General features: G+C 42.4%; 1 protein-coding gene across 1 annotated transcript; it reads left to right on the top strand.

Annotated features, from left to right (window-relative positions):
• Positions 1 to 1,915: 1,915 nt before the first annotated feature.
• Positions 1,916 to 27,070, top strand: smarcc1a (SWI/SNF related BAF chromatin remodeling complex subunit C1a). Its single transcript, XM_083918837.1, has 28 exons — positions 1,916 to 2,124; positions 4,321 to 4,440; positions 4,572 to 4,657; positions 4,853 to 4,934; positions 5,359 to 5,451; positions 5,588 to 5,657; positions 5,902 to 5,971; positions 6,308 to 6,383; positions 7,083 to 7,208; positions 8,393 to 8,511; positions 9,175 to 9,308; positions 10,637 to 10,696; positions 10,844 to 10,881; positions 11,918 to 12,039; positions 12,394 to 12,465; positions 12,591 to 12,704; positions 13,707 to 13,860; positions 14,051 to 14,161; positions 14,463 to 14,522; positions 14,857 to 15,115; positions 15,680 to 15,841; positions 17,223 to 17,278; positions 18,006 to 18,159; positions 18,283 to 18,461; positions 18,936 to 19,070; positions 20,660 to 20,996; positions 21,819 to 21,944; positions 23,286 to 27,070. The coding sequence occupies exons 1-28, from the start codon at positions 1,939 to 1,941 to the stop codon at positions 23,375 to 23,377; spliced, it is 3,393 nt and encodes a 1,130-aa protein (XP_083774963.1). The 5' UTR covers positions 1,916 to 1,938; the 3' UTR covers positions 23,378 to 27,070.

A 27,070-nucleotide genomic window follows, 5' to 3' on the forward strand; every position in this document is an offset into this window, starting at 1 on the left:
ATGTTGAATGTGCATTGCGACAATCATCACGTGCACTTTTATGATCTGTTTTCTTTCATGGGTTATCTTTTGTTTTGAAAAACGTGCCACGCGTGCTCGGGGTTTACCGTCAATTCACAAATAAATACAGTTGTGCTTCCTGGTCAGATAAACGCACAGATAAAACAATAAAATTAGAGAAAAGTTATGTTGCTGATACGCTGCCAGGTGGGTCATATAAAGCACGACTTCCTGGTCTGATAAGATAATTGTGTGTTTTTCATTCTTGGGAATTTAAATCAGAAATGTAATAGCGATGCTGAAAAGGCAAATAAACAAACTTGTGCTGAACCACGTGAGAAAGACGGAGGAAAGTCCAATTTATTAATAATATAAAATAACTAAACTAGGGAAGCTTCAATCATTGTGCCAGTAGTGAAATTTGAAAGGAGTTTATATTAAACAAGCAACAAGTCATGAATAGAGTTGGACTCGATGTGATCCGTAGATTTCAGTGTATTTGTGTAAACGCTAATTTGTGATCTGTGCATTTTTTTCAAACAGGGAAAAGGAAAAGAAGATTTTTAAAGTATTTTCTCTCTTCTGGAAAGGTCTTTCTTTGTTTAATCACCGTGGAACATAAAATGTCGACTTTCTCACATCAATAATCAATAAGCAGAGAGTTTGCATGTTTTCTTTTCACCATTCTCTAAAAGGACAACAACGTGTACTAATGTTAGAGGACCAGGGACGAACGTATTAACTAAAAGTAATACTTTTCCAGATACTCTGAGCTTCTCTCCTCTCTGTTTGTATCATCCATGTCTCATCAATGCATGTTACTGATTCAACTTCTTCCCCCGGAGTTGTTTGTGCTTTGTCGTCTCGCAGGTCTCTGCTGGTCGTGGTGGTGCCTGCTGCCGTGGTCCTGCATGACGCTTCCTGCTGCTATTATAATCTATAACCTTAGCTGTGCTTGTTTCTACTATTCTGCTGTATTACTACCATAACATATAAGTCATATTCACATTACTATAGATATTATTATAGTTACTGGAAGTGTCTCTGTCTTTGTGTCTGTCTTTGTCTCTCTCTGTCCATCTGTCCGTCTTTTCTCTCTCTCTCTCTCTCTCCTTTTCTTCCTCCCTGTGGTGCAGACAGATGTCCGTCCTCCGTAGAGCTGGGTCTGTCCGCCGTTCCTGTCTGTTATAGGAAAGGTTTTCGTTGCCACCGTACTCTACGGGGTAATTGTTGGGTCTATCTCATCTTCATCCGCTTATCCGGGATCGGGTTGCGGGGGCAGCACCTTTAGCAGGGGACCCCAAACTTCCCTTTCCCGGGCCACATTAACCAGCTCTAACTGGGGGATCCCGAGGCGTTCCCAGGCTAGTGTGGAGATATAATCTCTCCACCTAGTCCTGGGTCTTCCCCGAGGCCTCCTCCCAGCTGGACGTGCCTGGAACACCTCCCTAGGGAGGCGCCCAGGGTTCATCCTTACCAGATGCCCGAACCACCTCAACTGGCTCCTTTCAACGCAAAGGAGCAGCGGCTCTACTCCGACTTCCTCACGGATGGCTGAACTTCTCACCCTATCTCTAAGGGAGACTCCAGCCCCCCTCCTGAGAAAACACACGCCGCTTGTACCCGCGACCTCGTTCTTTCAAGATCTTTCCCTCTAATTGTTGAGGTTCTGTAAATCATAAATAAGTCATAGAGTGTGGTCTTTACCTACTCTGTAAAGTGTCCTGAGATAACTTTTGTTATGATTTGGCACTATAAATAAAATTGCATTGAATTGAATCAACGTATTGTGCCTCCATTTCCCATAAAACCCCTGACGTGATCAAGCCTCGCGAGATTTCAGTCTCAACCCTTCTGCGGCTGCGCAATATCATTCGAAAACTCGCACGGTGAGCGACGCCGTGGAGGAGAAAGACATCGCAGCGGACAAAACACACAATGGCGACGGCGGCGACAACGGCAGGCGGAACGGGTTCAAGCGGACCGGCTACCGGCCCGGTCGGCGGCGGGACTGCAGTGGGTCGAAAAAAGGACGGCGGACCGTCCACGAAATTTTGGGAAAGTTCAGAGACGATATCCCAGTTCGAGTCGGTGCGGCAGTGGATCGGGAAGCACTACAAGAAGGTGAGCTAACTGCTCTGGGGCTCCATTGATTTCAATGACGGCCCGCGTAACGCTGGCACAATGGAGGGCTGCTGTCCTAGCTAGCTGCTGCCACACAAAACTAGCTAAAGCTCCAATTTAAGCTGTTTATACAGACGTTTACTTTTCTTTGTGAGTTACAGAAGATACCCAGTTAGCACACGCTCGTCTTAGCATGCCACAAAATAGACTCCAACCGTAACGTTGCTTTGGTGAAGCTGTTTATCTACAAGCTAGCATAGCTCACAGTTTGCTAGCTAACTGCTCATTCAGCGCCGCTTCTAATTTAATAACACACTCGGGGTGAAAATGTTGAGCCAGAGGCAGATGTACGTTTCTGCTACTGCAGTTGTTAACATTATATATGCAGCTTTTCCCTAATTCATAACATTTAAACGAAACTGCCGTATGAGCATTGCAAAAAAGGCCCGGGAAGCTAACCAAATACTAGTCACGGGACACCGTACTATCAAACATCTTAATTATTTTTATTATTATTATTAGCATAATAGAACAATAGCTTGATCTTTTTTTTAATTCCTGCTCAATTGCATTTGTAGACACACAGTAATCGCGAGATCGCCGCGTGTGTTTTGCTACAGCAGTTGTATTTTGTGCTGCAGACTGAGCAGTGTTGAGTTTTGTCAACACAGCAGCACACCAGACTGTGCGAGGCTACACTAAGTTAGCCAGACAAAGAAAAGTCCTCCTGTCTCTTTATGCTCTTATTCAAACCCACCGACACACTTTTAGATAGAAATTCTGTTGAGTAAACCTTAATGAGAGGCAATTTTGAAGGCTACATTTCATTTTAAACCCATGATCACACCAGCGACTACACATTTGAACATGCTTCTGCACAAATGCTAACACAGAAGCTTGGCTCGAGTTTGTTTATATGCAGTTGGGTATGTTTTAGGGCTAGAAGTGGGTCTCCTTGACATTGCCCTTGTTATAAATAGAACAGGTCTTGTGTGAGCTTTTTAGTTTGGCTTGTCCTATTTTCTCATTGCATTACTTTGGAGAATTGTAGCTTAATGCCAAAGCAGGAGTGAAATGAATTGAGATATCTGTCTATCCATTAATGGAGTTAATTTTCCTTTCATTTGTCATCCTTATATAGGAAGCTGTCTCAGAACATCATGTTGCTTGTTTAAAAGACAATAATGTATCATTATTTTAATGAACAAGTGCAATATTAGGTATACTGATTATTGTACAGTATATAATCTTCATTGATCTTCAGCCGCTTGTCCCTGTCGGGGTTTTACCACAGCTATACGGCGCTGGAAAAGCATGAAAATGCACCTTGAAATGCTAGAAAAGTTCTTGAATTTGACTTGGGAAAATGTGTAGGAACGCTGTCATTAGGAAGGACCCTGCATCTCCTGCAAGCTCCTTGTGTTGTTATTGACCCTGACCTTTGACCTCCTCTGCAGAGAGCAGCAAGTTGACTCATTCAATTCAGTGCATGCTTCAAATTAAATGCATCTCTGTTGGCAATAATGGCAACTTAACCATTTTAAGACATAATTTTGGGCTCTAGCAGGGTTCCTTTGAAGCCGGGGATTTAAAAAACTAGTTTCCCAGTCATGGAAATCCCGGCAATTCATTAAAATTAACAAACTTCCTGAAAATAATCTGTTTTAATGGAAACTTTAAATTTGCTATTTTAGCCCCTCACTCGTATCGTAAACCTAGCTGCAGATTTTGTTGGAAACTCGACTTGTTCGTACGTTAATCTACACAGTGTGTCACTTTAAATGTGAATAATTATTCTTAGTTGGGACTGGTGTTTATTCAATATGATCTTTATTGTCTTTCAGTGGAATCGTATCATGATGAAAGCATATTGAGATATCGTAATACATATTTACTTCAACTAAACTGATAATAACTCATGTTTTGAGTTTATATTTTGCTCTCAAGTTCCTTAGAAAATGAGAGAAACCTCAGTTATTTATTGAATTAACGACAAATATATTATTTTGTGATACATTATCGAAATATGAAATAAATTACGGATATGGGATAGATTTTTGGCCATATCACCAAGCCATTTGCTTTCTTAATAATTGACATTAGAACTGTAATTTTGAACGGATTGTGTAGCTCTAGGTATACATGTGTTTTCATTAATGATGTGTTAATTATGTTTTTATCCCTTTCTGTTCCCAGTATGTCCAGAATGACTCCCCCTCCAGTAAATCCTTGGCAGGCCTGGTGGTCCAGCTGCTGCAGTTCCAGGAAGACGCATTTGGACGCAGGGTGAACAATCCTGCTCTTACAAAGCTACCGGTAAGCACAGCACGCTCAGATTTTATGTTTTTTATAATACCACATACATTTTCTGGTGTTTATTCTATTAAAAAGATGCCATAAAGAACAGTGTGGTGACATGTTATACCCTCGTTGTCTTCTATCTTCAGGCCAAGTGTTTCCTGGATTTCAAGGCAGCAGGTGCCCTCTGTCACATCTTGGGGTCGGTCTACAAGTTTAAGAGCGAGCAGGGGTGGTGAGTTGATGTGTTGTAACTTACACAGAATGACAGACTGGTGTTGACCCTGACTTTAACCCCCATGAAGTCCTGACATGTAAACCAACTTTGTCAAGCTTTCTCACTTTCACTCTCTTGTTTCATTTTTACACTACTTTGCTTATAGCTGTTGTCTATACTGCACTGCTGCAACCACATCTCTTTCCCTCCCAGGCGTAGGTTTGACCTGCAGAATCCCTCTCGAATGGACAGGAACGTGGAAATGTTCTTAAATGTTGAGAAGAACTTGGTCCAGGTATGACCCATACAACAGCTCAGTGTCCCTAATTAAGATGTCTGCTGCAGTCTGAAGATGTTCTTTATTGATTTATTTTTATAAACTTGAATGCTCTAATTGAATCGATCCTGCATTTTCAGAAAGACACCGAAACTAGTTGTATCATTTAATTTAAGCGTAATATTATTTATTTTTTTTTACAGTTTTTAGAGCCAGATATTTATTGCTCTAATTAACTGATATTAATCTGCTGTTATGAAGTCTTTTTGATCTTCCTGCGTAATTTAGAAATGGTACTGTTGTTTTTTGTAACTTGTATGCAGTTTTATTCAAGCCAAACTGCACATACAGAGCTGTAGATGAGCAGGGATTGTCTTTTGCGTACATTTTAGGGATGAGAAACATTGTTTATGGGTCTAACAAAATGGTTCTGTACTTCTAGAACAACTGCTTGACTCGACCCACTGTTTTCCTGTCGCCTGACATTGAGCAAAAACAAGCCAGTAAGCTCAAAGACATCATCAAAAGACACCAGGTGAGCCTCGACGTAACATCAAACTAGCCAATGAAATGATTTGTCATTGAAATAGATAAGTGTTCTTTCTTATGGCAAACTCTTTTGTATCAGTCTCTTTTGTTTATTTATCATTTCTCCACTTCCTCCCCCCCAGGGCTCCATTACTGATGACAAGTCAAAAGCCACCCACCACATTTACCCCTCTCCATCCCAACAAGAAGAAGGTAGGCTATATTTCTTCCCAACTAGTCCTACATTCAATATCTCTAAAACCTATAAACCTGTTTTATTTATTTATTGAAAAAGCAAGTAATTAAAGAAAAAGGCAGATATGTGACTGCTAATCTTGTTATCAATTATTTTGTAATGGTAGATATGTTTGTATTTATGTAATACTCTGTATTTTGTATAGTTTATTAGTCAATGTGTATATGTCAGCATTGGTGTGTGTCTGTGTGTGTGTTGCAGAGGAGTGGCTTCGTCCTGTCATGAGGAAAGACAAGCAGGTGCTGGTTCACTGGGGTCTCTCCCCAGACAGGTGAGCAGAGAGCGGGCCCCTTCACCCTCTTTGATTTCTGTTTATACCGTGTGATCTTTGCTGAACCAGGCCTCAACATCTTGTCTTATCTTATTGGATGTCCCCTCATTTAAAAATGATTATAGTCAGTTCTAAAAGAAGGCGTAGGGCAGACATATAACATATAAAAACATTAAATTTACCTCCTGTTTCATTTTAGTAAACTGAAATGCTGATCCTTTTTGTACTTATTGATATATTTTTCTCAAGCCTGTTTGGCTAACTGTTTTAATCCCAATCGTCATCGATGTTGTACTTATCACTGACCTGTGGCTGTTTTTTATTTTATTCTGTAAGCTATGATACCTGGGTGTCAGCCAGCGAGGTGGATGGGGATGTGGAGGACCCACCCGGCACGGACAGACCATGGAAGGTGAGCAGTACAAGCAGAAAGGGAACTTTATGCAAGTTCAGAATCATTGAACCAAAATGGACGTTCATATTGAAAAAAGCAAAAAATGTGTCAAGTGAAGCCATCAGTGTTATTTGTTTTAATTTTATAAATTGCTTTTAGGCTCCAAAGAGAAGCATTCAGGTAGCACTGGCTGTGGCTGCTTTTATCAAACGGTCTGTTTTGCAATTCATTTTGGTCAAAAGTTAAATCCTTTCTTAATAACGGTAAAGGAAAATCAGGGAATCAGTTTAAAGGGGTGATTAGACTCTAGTATGATAGAATAATAAACATAGACATGTGATCACACCAGCCACAACTCCCCATCCAGGCCAAGGACTTAAAGTGGACTCAAGCTCTCTACTTTCTTTCTACCTACTTCCCAAATCCTTGCTCGGACCACACCTATCTCTGAATTCAGCCTTCATTTTGATCCCGACTAAACACCTGTAAAGTTTTCTGACTACATAATGCTATTGTGGTGACAGGCATATAAACACCTAGCTAGGTAAAAAGCATCTTTGGTAGTTATCACTACAGTATATGTCTGGACCATATTTTGCCATGATGACTCACACAGACTCGCAAGGTAAAAACAACACTCGTGGCTGATCTAGATCGGCACACTTGATCATTCCCGTTTCCTCAGCATCCGTCTGCTTTCTTCCTCGGTTCTCTCAGGTCCATGCCAAGTGGGTTTTAGACACAGATGCCTTCAACGAGTGGATGAATGAAGAAGACTACGAGGTGGACGAGAACAAGAAACCAGTCAACTTCCGCCAGAGGATCTTCCCCAAGGAAGAGGAGGTAGATGTTTGTCTGTCTCAGGAAATCTTCAGTCCGAAAGGGGGTTTTCTATTCTTCCATCGTCAGTACGGCTTGAAACCACCAGTTTATCGTTGTTAGATGTCAGCAATGTGTTGGACATTGTGGATTATTGTTATCATGTGGAATCAACCTCATAAGAACAATGAACCACAATGATAATTGTTATAACTAACCATCTATCTGAATATTCAAATTGGCTGTTCATGAAAAATACAAATCAAACACTGGTCATATATCTGTACTGTATGGAACAGCGTGTGTTGTTGCATGTGGCTGTGCCCTGTGGATTGTGTGTCGCTGTTCTCCTTGGTCTGCGTCTGGCTCTTGTCTGTTTGTCGCCCATCCTTTCCAAGCCTTTCCTCGCTCTTTGTCTCCTTGTAATGTGCTTCAGGGTTTCTGTCCATGTCTGGAAAATGTTTTTGAACAATTTTCAGCATTTAAAGCTGGTAAACTAAAGTAGGTTTACTAGCCACAACTTACTTCACAAGACCGATGCTTTCACGTGATTGTAATAAAATGGTATGTGAAGGATTTAATAAGAGGGAAGACATTTAGTTTTCAAAAACAACCGGTCTTCTTGGTCTATACACCCACACTTCATGGAAATACCCTCTTAGCTTCTGCTGACATTAAGCTAACTGGCCATGCAGATGTTTCAGTGCTGTCACCTAATTTGAAGCTAGCTCGATGGGATGCTAACCAGAAGCCTGATTGGTTCAGAGGTTTTGCTTTATTAACGTTTGGCTTACAGAGTGCACAGTGGCCAAAAAGAGTTAGTGATGAAACAAAAACTGTAGTCTATGAATCAGAATCAGAAATACTTTAATAATCCCAGGGGGGAATTTTTCAAACGAAGACAATCTACCAGTACAAAACTTGTGGTGGTGATTTCTCTACTAAAGATCCTTTCTGGCAGATAAATATTTCACCACAAATCAATAAATTAATGTCTGAGTGATAGAAAAGCTGTTTTGAGATAGAGGACAGTATACAGTAACCCTGGTCGTCTCCTCCACCACCACGGCATCCTCCCCCCTCCCCGCCGTCGTCGTCCCACCGCTTCCCCTCCTTGTGTGTGCAACCGTTCCATCCTCTCATTCTGCGGCTCTTTCTCTCATCCTCCATCCCTCACTCCCTGCGCTGCACGGGGCTTGTCTGATCAGTCTTCCCGTACACCCGATCGCAAGGAGCGCAAGGCCAACTCTGCCAGCAAGAAGAGGAGGCGCTCGCCCTCGCCGCCAAGCACTCCTGTCGAGTCCCGCAAGAAGGGAGGAAAGAAGGGGTAAGGAGGCCAATTTTTAATAGTACCCTTTATAGCCATAGGTAGAGCAAATAATTGCAGTTATATTAAGACAGCACGTTATTAACAGCCAGGCAATATAGTTTTTTCAAATATCCTTCAAACAGGAGTAAATGGTGCATTTGTTGCGTTCTATTTTTAAGCAGCGGATTAATACACTTTTGGTGCTCTACTGAGTGTTTATGCCAGTAGGGCAAACACTCAGTAGAGCAAACTACATTAACTATATTCATGGTAATAAAGGAACCTGTTTTTGTGCAACAGTGTGGCTCATTGATTGATTGATTGATTTCAATAACTTTTTTTTTTTGGTGTTACAGAGCTTTTATAGGGTTGTTAGAATGAACAAAAGTGTAGAATATCACCAGCTGTATCTTTCGCACTGGAAACTGAAAACAAATGATAAAACACACGACACTGATAACAACAATGTCAAGTCCAAACACACACTGACTTTGAGGTTTTATCTTCTGCACAGCTTAAGATGACTGAAGAAGCCGTCTGAAATACCTTTTACATGCTTGATCTTGTTATATTTGGATATTTTGAACAGTGTGAGCTACTCTTTAAACGTATTTACGGAGTTGCTTAATGAGGTTTTTGTTGAGGATTTCCATGACCACTGATGACTCTCTCTGGTGTCAGGAACCCGGGGCCTCACTGGAAGCAGCGGCGAGGCCACAGAGGTGAAGAGGAGGACACCGAGGAGGACATGACTAAAGATTTGGACGACTCCTCGGCTGGTGCCAGCATGGAGGAGGGCAGCATGTCCAAGAATGGTATGTGTAGGGGGTGGGGTTAGCTGGATACTCTACACATTTAAATAGGCGAGCGCAGTCATGATCTACTGTGGTCTAATATGCTTCCAGAGGCCAAAGTGGGATACATTGTTTTATTTAGACAATATAAAACATATTGTTCAGCAACACAATCAAATGCTCCCTGAGTCCAGATTTACGTCTCTTTTTTTGGCAGTTTTCAAGCCTTTTATTAGATGGGACAGACAGGAAATGGGGTGAGAGAGAGGGGGGACATGCAGCAAAGGGCAGCCGGTCAGAGTCGAACTTCAGCCGCTGCGTCGAGGACCTTTAACCTCTTTACGTGGGGCGACTGCTCTAACCACTCAGCCACCGCCCGTGTCATTAGTTTTGTCCAAAACTAATATCAGCCATGGCTTGTAAATGTAGGAAGAACAGATGACGGGTCGCTCTTTATACTTAACCGTAGATATCAAAAATGTGTCGAGTGCTCTTAGAAAAGGGAGGAAACAGGACAAACGACAAAGCAATCCAGGCATTTCAAAAATAATAAAGAGAAACGACACATTAAATCACCTTTATTGTAGTGGGTGATAAAAAAAAGCCAACATGTTTTCACCATAATCAGGTTTTTTTGGGGGTTTTGTCCAAAAGTAATTGTTTTTTCTTATATTCTGGAGTGCGCCAAATTGAGTTGAGCCAAAAATTAAATAAATCCATTTAAATAGTTATTTCTTGTGTGTCTGATGGGTCAGTTGTCATCTGTTGAACATCAGACAAAGGTGTTCTAACATTTCATTCAGGCTCTTTGTTTAGAAATGGGTAAAAATACATTTCTGTTTTGTGAATTCTGTCAGTTTTTGAAAGTGTCTTTTTTTTATCTCCTAATTCAATTATTTTTTTCTTTGAGTATAAGAGTTTCATTTAATCATTTATTTTAAAGTCTGAAATCTGTGGTGGGTTTTTCTGTGATACTGTGTTGGTTATCGTACACCGGCATACAAGGATGACAAGAACACCCCACCCCCCTCACCATTTTCCGGCCCAAAGATGTTTTTCACGTCTAAAGATGAATGAAGCTTCATCTTTATCCTCTGTAAAGATTCCCTTTTAAAACCACACTTTCTACACAGTCCTTACTAAAAATGCTCTTTATAGACCAAGTCCCATCTGTGATGTCCCACTTTTAGAAAAATCTATTTTAGTGTCCTGTTTTTTGGAAGTGCCGGTTCAATGCCTTCATGCCCATGGCTGAACGAAACTGTCTTTGAATTATTTTTATTTTGTTCTGTATAAATCCTTTTCAGTAGTCCACAGTTTCATCTTTTTCTCCTTTGTTTCATACACAGCAAACTCAAAGAAAGACAGTGAGAACACTCCAGTGAAAGGAGGAAATATGGCTGACTTGGGTACGTATCTAGAACAGAATTGAGCTGTTTAGTTTTGTATAGGTTACATTCATCAGTTCAGAATAATGAAACATTTACTTTTGATCATTTTCAAACATAAGCCCTTGTGCTGCATCTCAACTAAAATCATTTATTCCCCTTTTCCAGATGACATGGAGGATGATTCTGTGCTGTCTGGTGGAAAGGTAGGATGATTGATGATTCGTGTGTGTGTGTGTGTGTGTGTGTGTGTGTGTGTGTGTGTGTGTGTTTCACTCAGTGTCAAAAGTAGTAACGAATGCCTGCCACAGCTCAAAGTGTTCTTGTCAATCAACCTCCAACAGGTAGGATGTCAATGTAGACTAACTGTCTCCCTCACTAGGAATTTAACATTTAATAATTAACCCCGCAATAATCAATCTATAATACAAACATTTTTGTTAATCTTTGTTTTCTGGGGAAAAACATTTTAGGCACACTAGTGGTTAGCACTGTCGCCTCACAGCAAGAAGGTCACAGGTTCGCATCCCGACCTGGGCCTTTCTGTGCGGAGTTTGCATGTTCTCCCCGTGTCTGCGTGGGTTTTCTCCGGGTACTCCGGTTTCCTCCCACAGTCCAAAGACGTGCAGGTGTTAGGTTCATTGATGAGTCTAAAATTGCCCGTAGGTGTGAATGGTTGTCTGTCTCTGTACGTCTCTATGTGCCCTGTGATAGACTGGCGTCCTGTCCAGGGTGGACCCCGCCTCACGCCCGATGTCAGCTGGGATCGGCTCCAGCACCCCGCAACCCCGACCCCGGGATAAGCGGTTGAAGATGAATGAATGAATGAATGAATGGATTTTACTTGTGAAAACTATGATATTTCCTCTGACAATAGTTGTGATGTCAAAATCTCATATCCTGACATCTATTCTGTCTGTGTTTTATTGGTTAAGACATATGTAACGCTTCCTTGGTCTGTTCTCTAAAACCCAAAAGTCCATTTTTACTGAGGATGTTTGTTTTTCAAAGTTGCTGGCGGAGTCTTGCAGAGTTCCTAATTGCGGCTGCATAATAAAATTATAAAAAAAAATTCCCGCTTTCCAACTATAACCGCAAGACCAGCGTAGTTTTCTTGCAGGCAAACACATTTTTGACGTTTAGAAACTTTTAGAATATTTGTTAATAGAAATAATGAGATGTTCACCCAGAAGTGGTCTTCATCTTGTCTGACCTGTCTGACTCTTTTGTCTCTTTCTGCAGGATGACGAGGAACAGGGCAAAGCTGAAATCAACCGACTGATGGACGCCGGCGAGGACAATGTGACTGAACAGACTCACCACATCATTATCCCCAGCTACGGCGCTTGGTTTGACTACAACTGGTAAGAGCTGTGGAATAAGGATAAGCACAAAGTTTGACTGTTCAGATTTGTTGTGTGTTTATGAGAACCACTGCTGTAAATCCATCTAGTTTTAAAAAGCGTACAACAGTTGCTCTTATCTTTCTATATTTTATTTACCCCTCTTACCGCACCGTACTTGCAATTAAAGGTGCTCTTGAGATATAAAGAAACAAAAAACTAGCCAGTCAGTGTCACTATTATTGCACCTTTTGAACGACAGTTAACCAGGTTTTAATATAGCTGATAACAAGGAGCCACAGTCAGTTTCATCATTTAAAACCATTGGTGGTAAAACTGAATCTCACTTTGCAATTTGTTGTCCTTTCCTGCTAGCATCCATGAGATTGAGAGAAGAGCGCTACCCGAGTTCTTTAACGGAAAGAACAAGTCCAAAACTCCAGAGATGTAAGCCACCAGACATGTCTCAGGATTATTTATGTAGAATTCTTGCACAATGTCTCGCTGCAAACCCAAAGTGGTGTTTCCCGTCGTGCTAATGTCTCTGGTGATTCTTTTTGACTCTTCAACAGATACCTGGCCTATCGTAACTTCATGATCGACACATATCGGCTAAACCCTCAGGAGTACCTCACTTCCACCTCCTGTCGCAGGAACCTGACCGGGGATGTCTGTGCCATCATGAGGTGAGCAAAGTCCCATGACTCTAGAGTTGTTTTATGTGAAGCACTTTTGATTTGCTGAAATATGCTATATGAATACACTTGCTTTGCCTAAACAGAGTATTATCTTTAAGTCTTATCAGACGTTAGTACAAACACTGCTCCCTTCCTGTCCCAGATGCATATAAAAGAAATGAACTTAAAAAAGGTTAATGGAGAGATGTGAGAGCGAGGGGGCTGCCAATGGATCGGCGCCCCGAGCAGTTGGGGGTTCGGTGCACTGCCAAGGTGCTGTTGAGCAAGGCCCTGAACCCCCAACTGCTCAGGGCGCCGATCCATCGGCAGCCCCCTCGCTCTGACATCTCTCCTTTAATTGCATGTATCCTAGGTCGTGTGCGCGTGTGTGCGTGTGTGCGTGTGTGCGTGCGTGCGTGCGTGCGTGCGTGCGTGCGTGCGTGTGTGCGTGTGTGTGTGTGTGTGTGTGTGTGTGTGAAAATGTTTTATTTCCCCTTGCAGGCTTAATAAAGTAATTCTTCTCTCCTCTAAATTGAGTTATTGATAGATGACTAATGGCTAACCGATAGCAGTGTTGGGGTAACACGTTGGTCATCCTCTGCTCAGTTAGCTAAAGGCCAAAATGTTGCACAAGCCTGTAAGGTATCCCTGAGGTTTTCCATTTACCCTACTTTCATGTTCATGAAATTACATGAAAGCTGCTCTAAGTTACCATTACCCAGCACTGATCAGTAGTAATAATATTTTTATATCAAATATAACACTGGTGTTGGCGCTGTGTCCATATGTTTCAAATACAGATGTCAAATCTGTAGAAATATGTTTCAAGTGGAATGCACCTGCTCGTTTCCAGAATTCATTTTACAATGCAGAGATGGGAATCTGATTTCCGTGCTATTGCTAAAGACTTTTTAGTGATGCTTGATGCTATTTCAAACTTTTTGAATTATGAATGAATTGAAACAAACTGTAAAATAAGAGTATTATAATGTCATTGCTGTCTGTCTTCAGGGTTCATGCATTCTTGGAGCAGTGGGGTTTAGTGAACTACCAGGTCGATTCAGAGAGTCGTCCATTGCCCATGGGCCCCCCACCCACACCCCACTTCACTGTGCTGGCTGACACACCATCTGGCCTCATGCCCCTCAACCACAGACCTCCACCGGTAAGGCCGACTAAAATATACAGGACAGAGTGATAGATGGAAGAAGAGAGATTGCAGCTCCCCTTTATCTTTTACTTTTAACTTTATATGCTTATTTCGCAAACCACAAGACTGATGTTAAGTTCTCCACAGTGACTAAAACAAAACTACGTCAATATTATTGTTCATGTGCTGTGTTTCATCTCTTTAGATTCCCCCTCAACAGCCGATGCCCAACTTCGCAGACAAAGGCAAAGACAAGGCAATCGACCTGCAGAACTTCGGCCTTCGCACCGACCTGTACAACAAGAAAAATCTCAAGGTCGGCACACAACTTATTTAAAAGTCTGTAATATGTTGTCCCCCTTTAATTGTTTTATTTACTTTTGAGCTTTTGAGATGATCTCTTCATGCTTTTAAAATGGTGAATGAAGGGTAAATGGGTCAATGCTAATAAACCTGTGAAATGGCCTTAAAAACAGTAGAAAAATCTTTTCTCACTTATTGGAGGCCATAGACAAAAAATGGATGAAAACCTCTCTGCTGTTCTACTTAAAATACTGCCAGTACATGTTCCCTTTGTTGTATAATGTGCCTGATCATTTGGTCTTGGTTCACTTCAGGCGAAAGCAGCGAACTCCACCAGGGACTGGACCGAGCAGGAGACTCTCCTGCTGCTGGAGGTGAGTCTCACAGGACATTAGAGATGGAAAAACCTGACTGTGGACCCTTCCTGTTTTCTTCTCTTCCTTACCTTTTCCTCTTATTTCTCCTTCTTTAACAGCCCCTCTATTTGTCCCCTTCTTGCTTCCTGCCTAGCTTTAAAAATCCTTACTTCCTTTCTCAATTTTACTCTTTCTCTTCTGCCCTTCTACTTTTCAATTACCCTCCCTTCACCTCTCTCCCTCCTCTCACTTTACGGCCCATTTAATCTGTTTGGCTATCCTCTCAGTCTTTATGATCCTGCATACATCTATGAATTTTTCACACTGACGAGATAATATTCACGTCTTCCAGGCCCTGGAGATGTTCAAAGACGACTGGAACAAAGTGTCTGAGCACATCGGTTCACGCACTCAGGATGAGTGTATCCTGCACTTCCTGCGGTTGCCTATTGAGGATCCATACATGGAGAGCACTGAAGCCTCCCTGGGCCCTCTGGCTTACCAGCCCATACCCTTCAGCCAGTCTGGGAACCCCGTCATGAGCACAGTAGCCTTCCTGGCCTCTGTTGTCGACCCCAGAGTGGCATCTGCTGCCGCCAGGGCAGCCCTAGGTGAGTACTGACAAAGAAGAAAGATGAAACTGTAGAGTCATATCTTTTAAATCTGTTGGAGCTCTGGGACTAAGATTTTGGTTCATATGGTCTTAAGTTTAAGATAGTACAGGGTTCGTACAAAGGCTTGAACGTTTGGAAAATGGGTCATTTGAAGCATTATATTTTCAGGGTTAGTAATATGCTTGAATTCTAATGTACTTATTGCTTTAGTATTACACTTGATTTTCAGCATAACCTGGTGTTTCATCAACATGATCATGTAAACCAAAAATATTATATTTAAAATGACAAAATCAGCAGATGTCAAAGCACTTCATCTGGAAATGTTTTATATAGGTACCTGAAAAGTGCTTGAGTTTTACTCTATATAAGAACTAAGGCTATATGAACCCTGAATGTGGGATTTGTAATGACTTAATTAATAAATAACTATAACAAAACAAAGCCATAACAGTTAGATTATACCATATGTTTCAGGTGTGCACCCATGCCAATATTGAGTGTCAGATTAATGTCAGTTTGGAGTTTTAAATGAATAAATGTCCTTCTCTCTGGCTGCAGAGGAGTTCTCTCGTGTGCGTGAGGAGGTGCCGGCTGAGTTGGTGGAGGCTCACGTGAAGAAAGTGCAGGAGGCGGCCAGGAGCACAGGAAAGGTGGACCCTGCCTTCGGCCTGGAGAGCAGCGGCATCGCTGGCACTGCCCCCGAGGAACCAGAAAAGACAGGTGAGTAAACACATGGCGAGGAGTTAAAACTGGGACTGATGGTTCACTGCTGGTGCCTCCTGACTATAATCAAGGGCTGTATTGTATTGAAGTTTAAAATTCTGGTATGGAGACAATCTTAATTGTGACGTGTGCAGCCACTGGGGGGCAGCACATAGCAGCACTATAGCTGCAAGCTATTGGGAGAAACATCCTGTGTGAACAATGGTCGTTCTTCACCTGATTATCAGGCAGAGATGATCAGTCTGTCTTGACATTTGATGTCAGTTTTTATCAGCAGGGGGTGAGCAATACAGAAATATTGGTGTGTGTGTGTGTGTGCGCATACTGCTGTGGTAACCAGTGGATTAAAACAACAGATGGGGAGGGGGAGGAGGGGAAGCAGAAAACTGGGTCATCACACTCTACTATGTGCATATCTCTTTCTCTCCATTTTGCTCAGTGCTTGCTTTCTTGAAATATTTCACTTTCATTTTTGCTCTCCTCTTCCATCAACACACACACACACGTACGTCAACTAGGAAAACATGCATGACCACACACAACCTGCAATACTGACTATGAATATTAAAACAGTATGTCACAGTCCTCTCTCTGTGCAGGTGTACTATAATGTGATATGTGTTTAATAAATATTCTATTGGAGTGCAGTGTGTATCCATTTACTCTCACAGTTCAGTTAGTTTGCCTGGCTTTTGCCCCGTTCACATTAGAAATATTATAATATTTAAATTTTGCTCACTTCGTCATCTCCCATCAACACGGATGCATACGCACACACATCCTCTCCCACAGAGCACCAATCATTTGTTGTACCTGAATTAATGCCCTCCTGAGCCACAGTTGCAATCGATAAGCTTAAATGCATTCAGTGCCTTACTGGCCTGAAGCACTCGACCGACACACACATCACACGATCAATATTCAAACCCTAAACACACGCTCAAGTGCACCTGTGACACGGTTTAACACTCAACCGTACACATGTATTTATCCAGTCACGTGTATGTGTGGCAGTGTGTGCAAACGCTCATGCGCACTTCATGGCCTTTCCTGTTCACTCTAAATGCTTTTGACCTTAATTTCCTCTCCTGAGTTTTTTCCCTCAAACACCAGATTTTGATGATGTTAGACTCAAATAATCTATAAATGCATTTTATTTCAGGATGATGTGTCAGTGCTGTTGTCATTTCTGTGATTATGCTAGCATGAACGCAATCTCAGCCTTCTTTCTTGCTTGGTTTTTGGCAGCATAAACAATTCATTGGGGAACAAACAGTTGGAATGAAAGTTTAGTTTGCGGCACAACTATGTGAATCTTCTTGATCAGATTTAGTCCGTGATATGATGATAATTTCTCCATCACATTTGTCTCTAACAGAAACCCCAGAAGCAGAGAAGGCAGACACGGACACAGATTCCCAGCAGGCGGACAAGGTGAGACATCTTCATATACTGTATCTTTGTGTATCCTTCGTGTTGAGGAAAACTTGTGTAGGGAATAACTGCTAATAAATAGATACAACTTGCATTAATTGGTATTTTTCTTATTGTCAACCAATCCAATGTGAAGACCAAAACCAACAATTAATTTGACAGTTTCTAAACACTTTTCTGAGTTTCCTACCTGTATGTTTTTCAAACAGCCTATATCCAAAATATAAAGATAACAGTGTTAGACCTCTCCTCTCTCCCACTTGGTGTTAAAAGTAAATGTTCCACTCCTCTGCATTGGGTGTCTCTTGGTTTGGAAAAACCCAGCGGCCAAATGTAATGGCTTTTTTTACGGTCACATTGGCCTCGCTCGGCTGGGCAGCTATTTGGCTGATGGCTTCCTCATTAGCATCCATTAAGCAGTGTCGGACACTGTGTCCAGATCAGTGATTGGCCCCCAAAAAGATGGATACGGTCACAATACAAACCACTTTAACTTATTTGTCCTTTTGACAAAAATGCCAAAGTAACAAAAAAGTGTGCCAGTAAAGTTAAGTGTCATTTTGAACAGAACCTGACAGTACTGCGGCCAACTGCTGTTATTGTGTGTATCTTTTCTTAGACCCAATCTAAAGTCTGATCTGAAAATCCGGCTTGAAACACAGACCGTAGCTCCTGTGGCATTGACACAGTCCACTTAACGTTGTGCGTCTTTGTCCCCGTACTTAAGGCGGAGCTGAAGGATGAGGCAGAGAAGCCCAGCGAGTCTGCAGAGAAGAGCGACAAGACAGAGGCCACAGACAAGGTCAAGAAGGAAGGATCGGAGACATCGGAGCGCGAGGAGGAGAGCGAGGAGGGAGGGGAGGCCAAGACGGCTCCAGCAGGTAATGCTGAGATTCATCAGAAAATATTCCACACACTTCAAGTTTATACAAGAGGTTTGAAGGACTTTTTTTTATGTATGATGATTTTAGTATTAGTTAAATTTCTGTCTCCGTCCCTGTCAGACAAAGACAAGGAGGAGGCGATGGAGACGTCGTCCACAGAACAGGAGAAGGAGAAGGAGGAGAAGGCAGCTACAGAGGAGGGAGATGAGAAGAGGAAGAAACTGGAGCACGACATCGGAGAGGGAAACATCGCCACCGCGGCCGCTGCTGCCCTAGCGTCTGCTGCAACCAAGGCCAAGGTGAGACTTCAGGGGTGCTGACACAGCAAACACACACTTAAGCAAGTCTAATCTGCCCTCTGTTCACCTGGAAGTCATTGCTGTGATCCCCCTATGTTTAATTTTACACATATTACATTGTCAGCCAATTACTAAATTAACACTGAGAAAATAAAGAATAAATAACAATAAAATAAAGAGCTTAATAGAGCTGTACGCCAAAGCGATATGACACCATTGATTTCTGCCCTCCTTGTGTGTCCCACTTATCCGATTGCATGCATGTGAAATACTAAATGTTTTCAGGGGGTTGTTGAAGGGCATTCTGAAAAATAAAAATATAGTGAAAAAATACCCAAAAGGGATTCTTCAACCTAGAAAATTCAATCCTTCTGGTCACAAAATAACTGCAGAATGATATAAACTTGAAGATGTAACCGTTAACACAGTACGAGATATTTATTGTTTGCCTTCCCTCTTACTTCATCCTCTCAGCACTTGGCGGCGGTTGAGGAGAGGAAGATCAAGTCCCTGGTGGCTCTGCTGGTGGAGACCCAGATGAAGAAGTTGGAGATCAAGCTGAGGCACTTCGAGGAGCTCGAGACCATCATGGACCGAGAGAAAGAGGCTGTAAGTCAAAGAAGCTGTCACACATTTTTGAAAAGAAAGATGGCAGATCCTCATGTTGGTTATGATTCAGAATGACAAGACTGTCAAAAGAATTGTTGTTTAAATGACAGGTTTTTGTAATTATCCTAAAAACACTAAGTATCGCACAGTCCTACTTTTGTGGTTGCTAAAGTAAAACAAGTAGCAAGTAAATATTTGGAGTTCATCGGCCGATGTTGGCCACTGAACACTTTGTGTTCCCAGTTGGTCCAAATCCTCCACAGAGACTAAAGAGGAGACAGGGTTACTTCTTTGTGAAGGAGCTGAATTGAGTATAAAACATTTTCCAGAGTCAGGCAAGTGAAACTGTTACCTGCCTCCTCAGGCCAAATGAATAGCTCTCAGCTCTGAGTGTGTGTGTGTGTGTGTGTGGCTGGACAATCCCTGGAGACCCCAGTGAAAGTGTAAAACTGTGTTTTCACGGTGGAGGCATCGGGAGCGCAGCCCAGTGTCACAGCTGTAAATAGTGCATGAAAGGGCTCTGGTTTACATAAAGTTTCCGAAGACTGAAGAGAAATCAGCCCTTGACTGCTGCCATAGGCTGTAAAACATTGAATTTGAAAACAGACACACAAGGCAGTTTTATACCGAGTCTAAGGCTGCACAGGCCTGTACGTGCACCATCTCCTCTGCAGAACTGCAAACAGCCGCTGAGGTGTACAAATGTGCTGCCCTCTCGTCCTCTTGTAGAAGACACTGAGCTCTGTGAAGCAAACAACAGAGTCTTTATACAAGCATGTAAGCTCAGTTGACCAAAATCACATGTAAAATTAGTTTGTCTTGACTTGTTTTCACCTGAATGTAGCAATGAAGTTACTTTGTGTTTTCATGTCTTGGTAATGATATATACATGTCAGTTTTCATTGAACACCGCTCCAGCTGCACTCATTTGATTCTGACATTGCCTGTAAAGACGTGAATAAACCAATAATTTTAACTGCAGTGTGATCAACTGCAGGTAGTCTGTGCTAGGTACGCTTAGCTAACATTAGCGCTAGCGGGCTAGTGCTAACATTACCCTTCAACAAATGCTAACATTAACATTTTACATCCAGGGTTAATAAGAATCAAAACATGTTAGACAATTACCTTTCTTCTCAAACGAAAGCATCCATTGTATTCAAGACGAGCAGCACAAATTTGTTGTAGTCCACCGTTGTTGTTGTTAGCATTTCTGAGGAAACCTCAGAGGTATACAATGATGTAATGACGTGACTTTGTAACCTGTGGAAAACCAAACAGGTCCTGAGAAGGTTCTCAAGTTGAACCAACAATGAACCAGCACCAGTCCAGCACTAGAACCAGGTCTGGGTTGGTCGAAAAAGGGTAGTAAAATGAAGTTTCTTCCATTTTTTGAGGGTCCAGTGACAAGATGTTGTACAGTGAGCAGATTGTGAACCCCCTTGAGGCAGATTTGTGATATTGAGCTATATAAATAAAATTGACTTCACTGCAGCCAGCTGTTAGTGTTGAGCTGAATGTAATTATTAGTGTTGGTTATATCAAATCATTTAATCCTCTTTCTTGGCCTTCCCTCCATCTCCTTGCAGTTGGAGCTTCAGCGACAGCAGCTGCTCACTGAGCGTCAGGCGTTCCACATGGAGCAGCTCAAATACGCAGAGATGAAGGCGAGGCAGCAGATGGAGCAGCAAGCCGCTGCCGCAGCCGCTGCTGCTGCTGCCGCCCAGGCTCAAGGACAGGGGCAGGCTCCTGGATCTGGACCCCACACCGGGCCCCCTCAGTCAGGCATTCACCCTGGAGGGCCCCCACCGCACCACGGAGCACCAGTGCCCTACCACGGAGGGCCCCCACCCGGTGCTGCCATTCACCCCGGCTACCCCCCGATGGGTCACCATCCCATGGCTCCTCACCACCCAGGACAGACAGGTGAGAGACAGAGACACAGAGCAGGTGGAGCAGGTAATAGTTTTTACGGTTGGAAAAGTGCCTGAATTTTAAATAAAGTGCTTGAAAATATGTTCATATCGAATGCCAAGTCTACCTACAAACTCCCTTCTGAATGTCGTCACAAAACATAATTTGGTTCGCACAATGACATCTGATTAAATGTGAGCTGCAATAATCAGTATACTGTTTATGCTGTATGTAGTTTACCCCAGCTAAAATGGTGGAAAAGCTTGAAAATGCACTTTGAAATGCTCGAAAAGTGCTTGAATTTGAGTTTGTGAAAGATGCAGGAACCCTTGAGAGTATTTCAAATATTTAAAATAGGCTGTTATGTTGGAATCTACTGTTTTAGAGCGGCAAATTAGAATTTATCTTCTGGAGAAGAGCCAATTTATACAATTGAAACGACTTTTAAAGTTAGTTTTTTCAGGGCTAAAATATGTGAGAACAGTTCGGCGCGTAGATTTGTATCCTCACTGATACCCGATCAAAACAACTATATACTGAAACAACTATAGCTAATATACAGTGCTGTCGAACGGTGCACATCAGAAGTGATTTTTATCCATTTCATTTTTCGTAAGGCTGGTGCCAGATATGTTTTGTGTAGTATGTAACAGATGAGTTCATAGATAAGTAATTGCCATAGACTGCGCATCTTTTAAATCTGACTTCCACTGACTGAAAATTAAAGAGTTGGGAATCCTGGTATTTCAAGACAGACTTGTAAAAAATATAATCCTGAAGTTCTTGCTTTATCTGTAAAGAATTTTCTCTGATTTAATCTTTTCTGTGCCACAGGACCGATGGGACCAGGCCAGCCGATGCCGGGGCGTATGATTCCCGGCCCGTCCTCTGGCGGCCCACCTCCTGGCGGCATGCCTCCCATGATGCCGCCGCGCCACCCCGGAGCCCCCAACGGCATGTGTGAGTACACATCTCATTATGTTTGTACTGTGTGTGTTATTACCCGTATACACTTGTATGTTTGTGTTCATCAGATTCGAAGGCTTTTTATTGAGGTGCTGTGTACACCGTTTAATTCACCCAAACCAGTAGCGTTTAAATTGCGGGGTTGTTTTTAGAATTCAGTATTTACACAACAAACACCGTCAGGAAAAAAATGATGGGATCTGTATATTGCTGTGACCCAAGAGCTGACAGCTGGTATTTATGTTGAATGTCAGCTGCAGCTAAACATCTGTCATTGCTGCTGATTAGCATCACATGAGCGTACAGCCAATCAGCAACTGAGGTCAGGCAGCAGCACGATGACGGGAAAATAAAATATTCATTTTCCATGAATGTTCCTTTGACAGACATTGTGTTTGTTTCCAGCTGTACTGTTTGCTCACAGACATTTTAAGAATAATGTAGAGGGAGCTAACATATTCTTAACCAAAGTATCAACATGAAAGTGCTGGAAAACTTCTATTTATGTTTGTCCAAGAATATCAAATTGGAAAACTTTGGTTGACAGCTCTGCAGACGGATGAGAGCTCATCAGTTGGGTGTTACCTCCTGTTTAAGGGCTGCGTATACGGGACCATGTACGTCATAGAGCATACAGAATAAAAGGATATGGTCAAAGTGCTTGGGCCTCGCTCCAATGTTCCCAACTCACATACAGACGCTTCATAAGGACCCCTTAGTGTCACGGTCTGGGCCATTTTAGTCAGTCCTTTGTTCCTGCCCTGTACAAACAAGCGCAAGCTGCAGGTCAGGAATTATTAACTGATCGTCTTATAATGGAGTATTACTGATAATTTATCTTACTGACAATATGGAAGTATTTGAGTAAGAATCATGGCCGCCGACCAAATGCAAATTGTTTAACTGAACTAAAAGTTAATGGTAGTAAATTCATCTGTTTATTTGCTGTTATGGTTTATTTCAAATGCCATGTTTTAGAAGTAGCCAGTGGTCACACAGCGAGAAAAAATAATGTATAGAAATTAAAAATTCTGATGCATCTATAATTGTTTTCTCGTCGCATCGTTACTCTCTGAATTGAATTGTGAGATGCCTCGAGATTTCCACCCCTATTAATTAACAAAGATTACTGAAAAGTCTGAAAAGAAATGCATGTTTTGTCGTCTTCTCTGTGCTGTTTGGTAAATCCCAAGGGTAATGAGATAATAAACAGCTATTTGAGTGGGTACAGCCTCCAGACCCGCTGGAAACCACTGTCAGACCGCCACAGAGTCTCCTTTACCCCGTACAGCGCTTCTTTCTTGCTCTAAAAACTAGCACCTTTCCTCTTTCCAGACCCTGGCCCACAACCTGCACAGCCTGAAGCGGTACCTCCAGTTCCTGTGGGTCCTCCAGCGCCCGCGAGTGGACGAGTGGCTGACAACTAAGACCTACACACACACACACACAAAAGCACACACACACACACACACACACACACACACACACACACACACTCAAAACTAACTCTATCTCTGAACCCCTTTTTGATGGCCTTTGCTACTGGCCTCGGTATATTTTCCCTCAACACTCAAAACAACTATAAACTTTATCACAGAACACACACACACACACACACATACACACACACATACACACACACACACACACACACACACACACACACACACACACACACACACACACACACACTCAGGGTTCAGTGGCAAGGGTAACCCAATTTTCCACACACACATCCAGACTTCCTCTCAGGGCACATCGGCAAGGGTCGTCTAGTAATAAACACTGTTTTCTGCTCTGTTGGGCCAGATGGAGGCTGGAGAGAATGATTGTGTAGAGAAAACAAAACGAGGAGAGAGAACAGATTAAAAAAAAGTTTCTTTTTTCTCTTTCCAATGCCGTTTTTAAATGACACTGCAACCCCCCCTCCCGTCTTTTTCCTCTTTTCTGTTGCCTCTTTCTGCAAACCACACCCCAGGGGGAGCCAGTGAGACCAGAGGACCAGTCAGACATGCAGGGGTGTTAGTGTGTGCTGAGCTTTAACACACACAAACACACATACACAAGGCTCTGCGGGTTACTCAGATAATGCTATGAATAAAACACACACACACAGAGGGGGCAGAGGAGACCCAGCCCACCCTCGCTTTTGTCTTGCCGAGTATCTACCTCTCGCTCCTCTTTAAACGATACACTGTAGTTCTGTGTGTGAGTGTGTCTGTGAATATGTGTGTGCACGTGCGTGTGTGTTCAAGACAGAGGGGTGTGTCATGGCGGTTCACTCGTCTGCCTCCTCTGACCAGAGTGTTTTTTGACACTTGTGTGATCGTCGCTCTTTCGTTTGAGACTTTTGCACAAATGAGTTGAGAAACAAAAATAACAATGTCTGGTCAAAAAAGACAACTTGGTGAAATGTGGCAGGGTGATGGGAAGTGTTTTCACATCTCTTCTGTCTTGCTGCTACAAAAAAAACCTGAGTCAAACCCTAAAGTCTGCAAGAAAGTCGTTTTCTAATGTTTGACAAGGTGTTTCTCTGTTTTCTCCTTTATCAAATTAAAAATGGCAACCGGAAATCATCCTCACAGCAACTGATGATCTGCCGAAAAGACACCAAGATTAGTCCAGATTAGTCTTTTACCTGACTAAATTAAAGGATGTAATTGGTTTTATACTTTATTTTTATTATTGTCAACAAATCCTACAAAAAGACCAAAACCAACAATGTGTTAGTCTGTCGTTTATCACTGTCTGACCTCCCTGCTCCATCCGTGGCTCTAAACCCCAGTGGTTCCTCCTGAAGATGTAAATCTTTGTGTCTGACAAACAAGAGTAAACATCCTTTGTTGGGGACTATTTCTAGCAGCGGATTAATCAACATTTGGTGCTGTAGCGTGGGGTTGTCGCCCGTTGCAAAATGTAGATGTTTTTTGGAAAACAACAGGGCTCTATGAGGAAGATGATCAACTCTTGTTGGTTTTGGTCCTTTTTGTTCTGGCAATACACAAACTGAGGCACAGACGGCGAAATACACCATCATTCCTCCATCTGCCTTGCACCAACCACAGCACTGCAACACACACAGAAATGTAAGCTAAGCTGAGGCTCACACTGGAGGCTGCGTGCACACACCAACTTGGCCAAACCCTGCCACAAAGCACTGGACAACCACACACACACATACATGAACACACACATATATACATATGATCTCCTGCTGACCTTCACACAGCCTTTACAAGAGAGGGAGACGCTGTGATGCGGCTCGACTGAAACATCAGAACATGAACGCGCACTGGGCTTCTAGATGTTTTTAGGTGCTGATACTGTTGCGAATAACCCCCCTCTCCCCCACCCTCCTCTGCTCACGCCTCATGCTGCCTACCTCGCTAACCCCACCTCTCACACACACACACACACACGCCTCGACACAGAGGTGAAGACATTTTTGCTTTTTGCCCGCCAGCCACGGGAAATCTAAGCAATATCCTTAATCCTGTGTATCAACCTCAATTTGTGGTCGCCACACTGAAAAAAAGAAAGATGGCGCCGCCGATGAGAAGCAATCACATTTTCACAGTTCAATGCTCAAATTCCGTCTCCTGTGACGTTGTAGTCAATAAAAGTGTGACCAAGGGGAACAACCACCAAATGTTTATTTATAGAGCTAAAATCATAGTTAATTAGAAACTATTTTGATAGCTGTTTTGTCATTATATCATTTTTAAACTGAATATATTTGAATATATTGTGGACAAAACGAGGCATTCAAAGACTTCAGCTTCAGGAGTCTGATATTTTCATTCTGGACATTTTATGACTGAAATAATATCTGCCCTATTTCTTTTCTGGTCAGTTGAGAGATTTAAAGATGGAACCAGCAAATGTTTTACACGTCTGCTCGGTGACTAAATAACGAGACTGAAAATCAACTCTTGACCACCCCTCACTACAAGATCCATCAGTAGCTGTCCTGGATATTTATACTGTATCACATGATTATTCCTCAGCAGTTGTTAAGGTGTCGTCGATGTTCAAATTTTCAATGTTTCTGTGCATTTCAAGGACCTTTTTCCAGCATTTTGGCTTAAAGACTGAGACTGAAAGCTTCATTATCGACCTCAGAAACGGCAGGTGGCTCAACAACCTCACCGAAAACATCCACCAGTAGCTGTTGTGCAGCTTTTGATCAAAGTACCGATCTTCCTCGGCAGATGAGGTTGCCCGGTTGTTGTGGAAAACCTTAAAAATGCTCAAAATAATAGATTTGAACAGCTTCGATTCCATGACAACTGCAGAGGAACATTGGTTAAGACGCTCAAAAGCTCCAGAACGGCTATGAAAGGACCGTTCGACAAGGTTGTTTTCAGCACTACGAAATAAAAAAACAGGGATGTGAATGAGCTTTTTACACATCCCATCGTTAAGTTTAACCGTCATGTATGTTGGCTAAAATCGTGACAAAAGAAAACTCTGAATCTGAACTCACATGGCTGCCTCTTTGTTCGGTCAGCGCACACGTTGATGATGAGCTCAGATCAGGACGTCTTAATGTGAAGTCTTAACTCAAACTGCTCCCCTCCCCCTGTTTCGCTAGCACCGTTAGTATCTCTGCTACCTCTTCCTCGTCCATCCGCTAGCTACCTCTTCTAGAAATCTTCCTCTTGCTATCTGCTACCTCTGTGCGCACCCCTTCGCTACCTCTCGTTCCCGTTTCCTTTTCTTTACACCTCCACTTTTTTCTTTTTCCTGCCCGACGTGACTGCTGCATCACTGACTGTTGCCCTCTTCTCCCGCGCTGTCGGAGGAAGAAAAGCCCCACAAACACACGCGTTCAGTCGCTCGCTCTCGCTGTTGTTCACCGCGCCCTCCTTTCCCGTTCGACATCCTAACAGGCTTATGTAATATCTCCTAAATACGACGGGGATCCCCTTTACATATATTATCTTTAATCGATACTCTTTTGTGTTCACGGTAATGTATTTTTGAGGCGAAGTTTTGTGTAGATGGAAGTTCTCTCTGTTCTTTGGAAGTTTGTAGCATTTATTTTTTTTATTTTTTCTTTTGTATGGGGTCTGTTGGTATTTGGACCTAGACACTGTCGAATAAACTGTTTTGTATGA

The sequence above is a fragment of the Echiichthys vipera genome, assembly GCF_963691815.1.
Source record: "Echiichthys vipera genome assembly, chromosome: 8".
NCBI lineage: Eukaryota > Metazoa > Chordata > Actinopteri > Perciformes > Trachinidae > Echiichthys > Echiichthys vipera.

Bases quoted from the DNA above. Each gene is read 5' to 3' on its own strand.
- smarcc1a (XM_083918837.1), top strand. From the start codon at position 1,939: ATGGCGACGGCGGCGACAACGGCAGGCGGAACGGGTTCAAGCGGACCG. The intron at 4,441-4,571 runs GTAAGCACAGCA...TTCTATCTTCAG, and splicing joins CTGCTCTTACAAAGCTACCG to GCCAAGTGTTTCCTGGATTT. The intron at 5,452-5,587 runs GTGAGCCTCGAC...CCTCCCCCCCAG, and splicing joins ACATCATCAAAAGACACCAG to GGCTCCATTACTGATGACAA.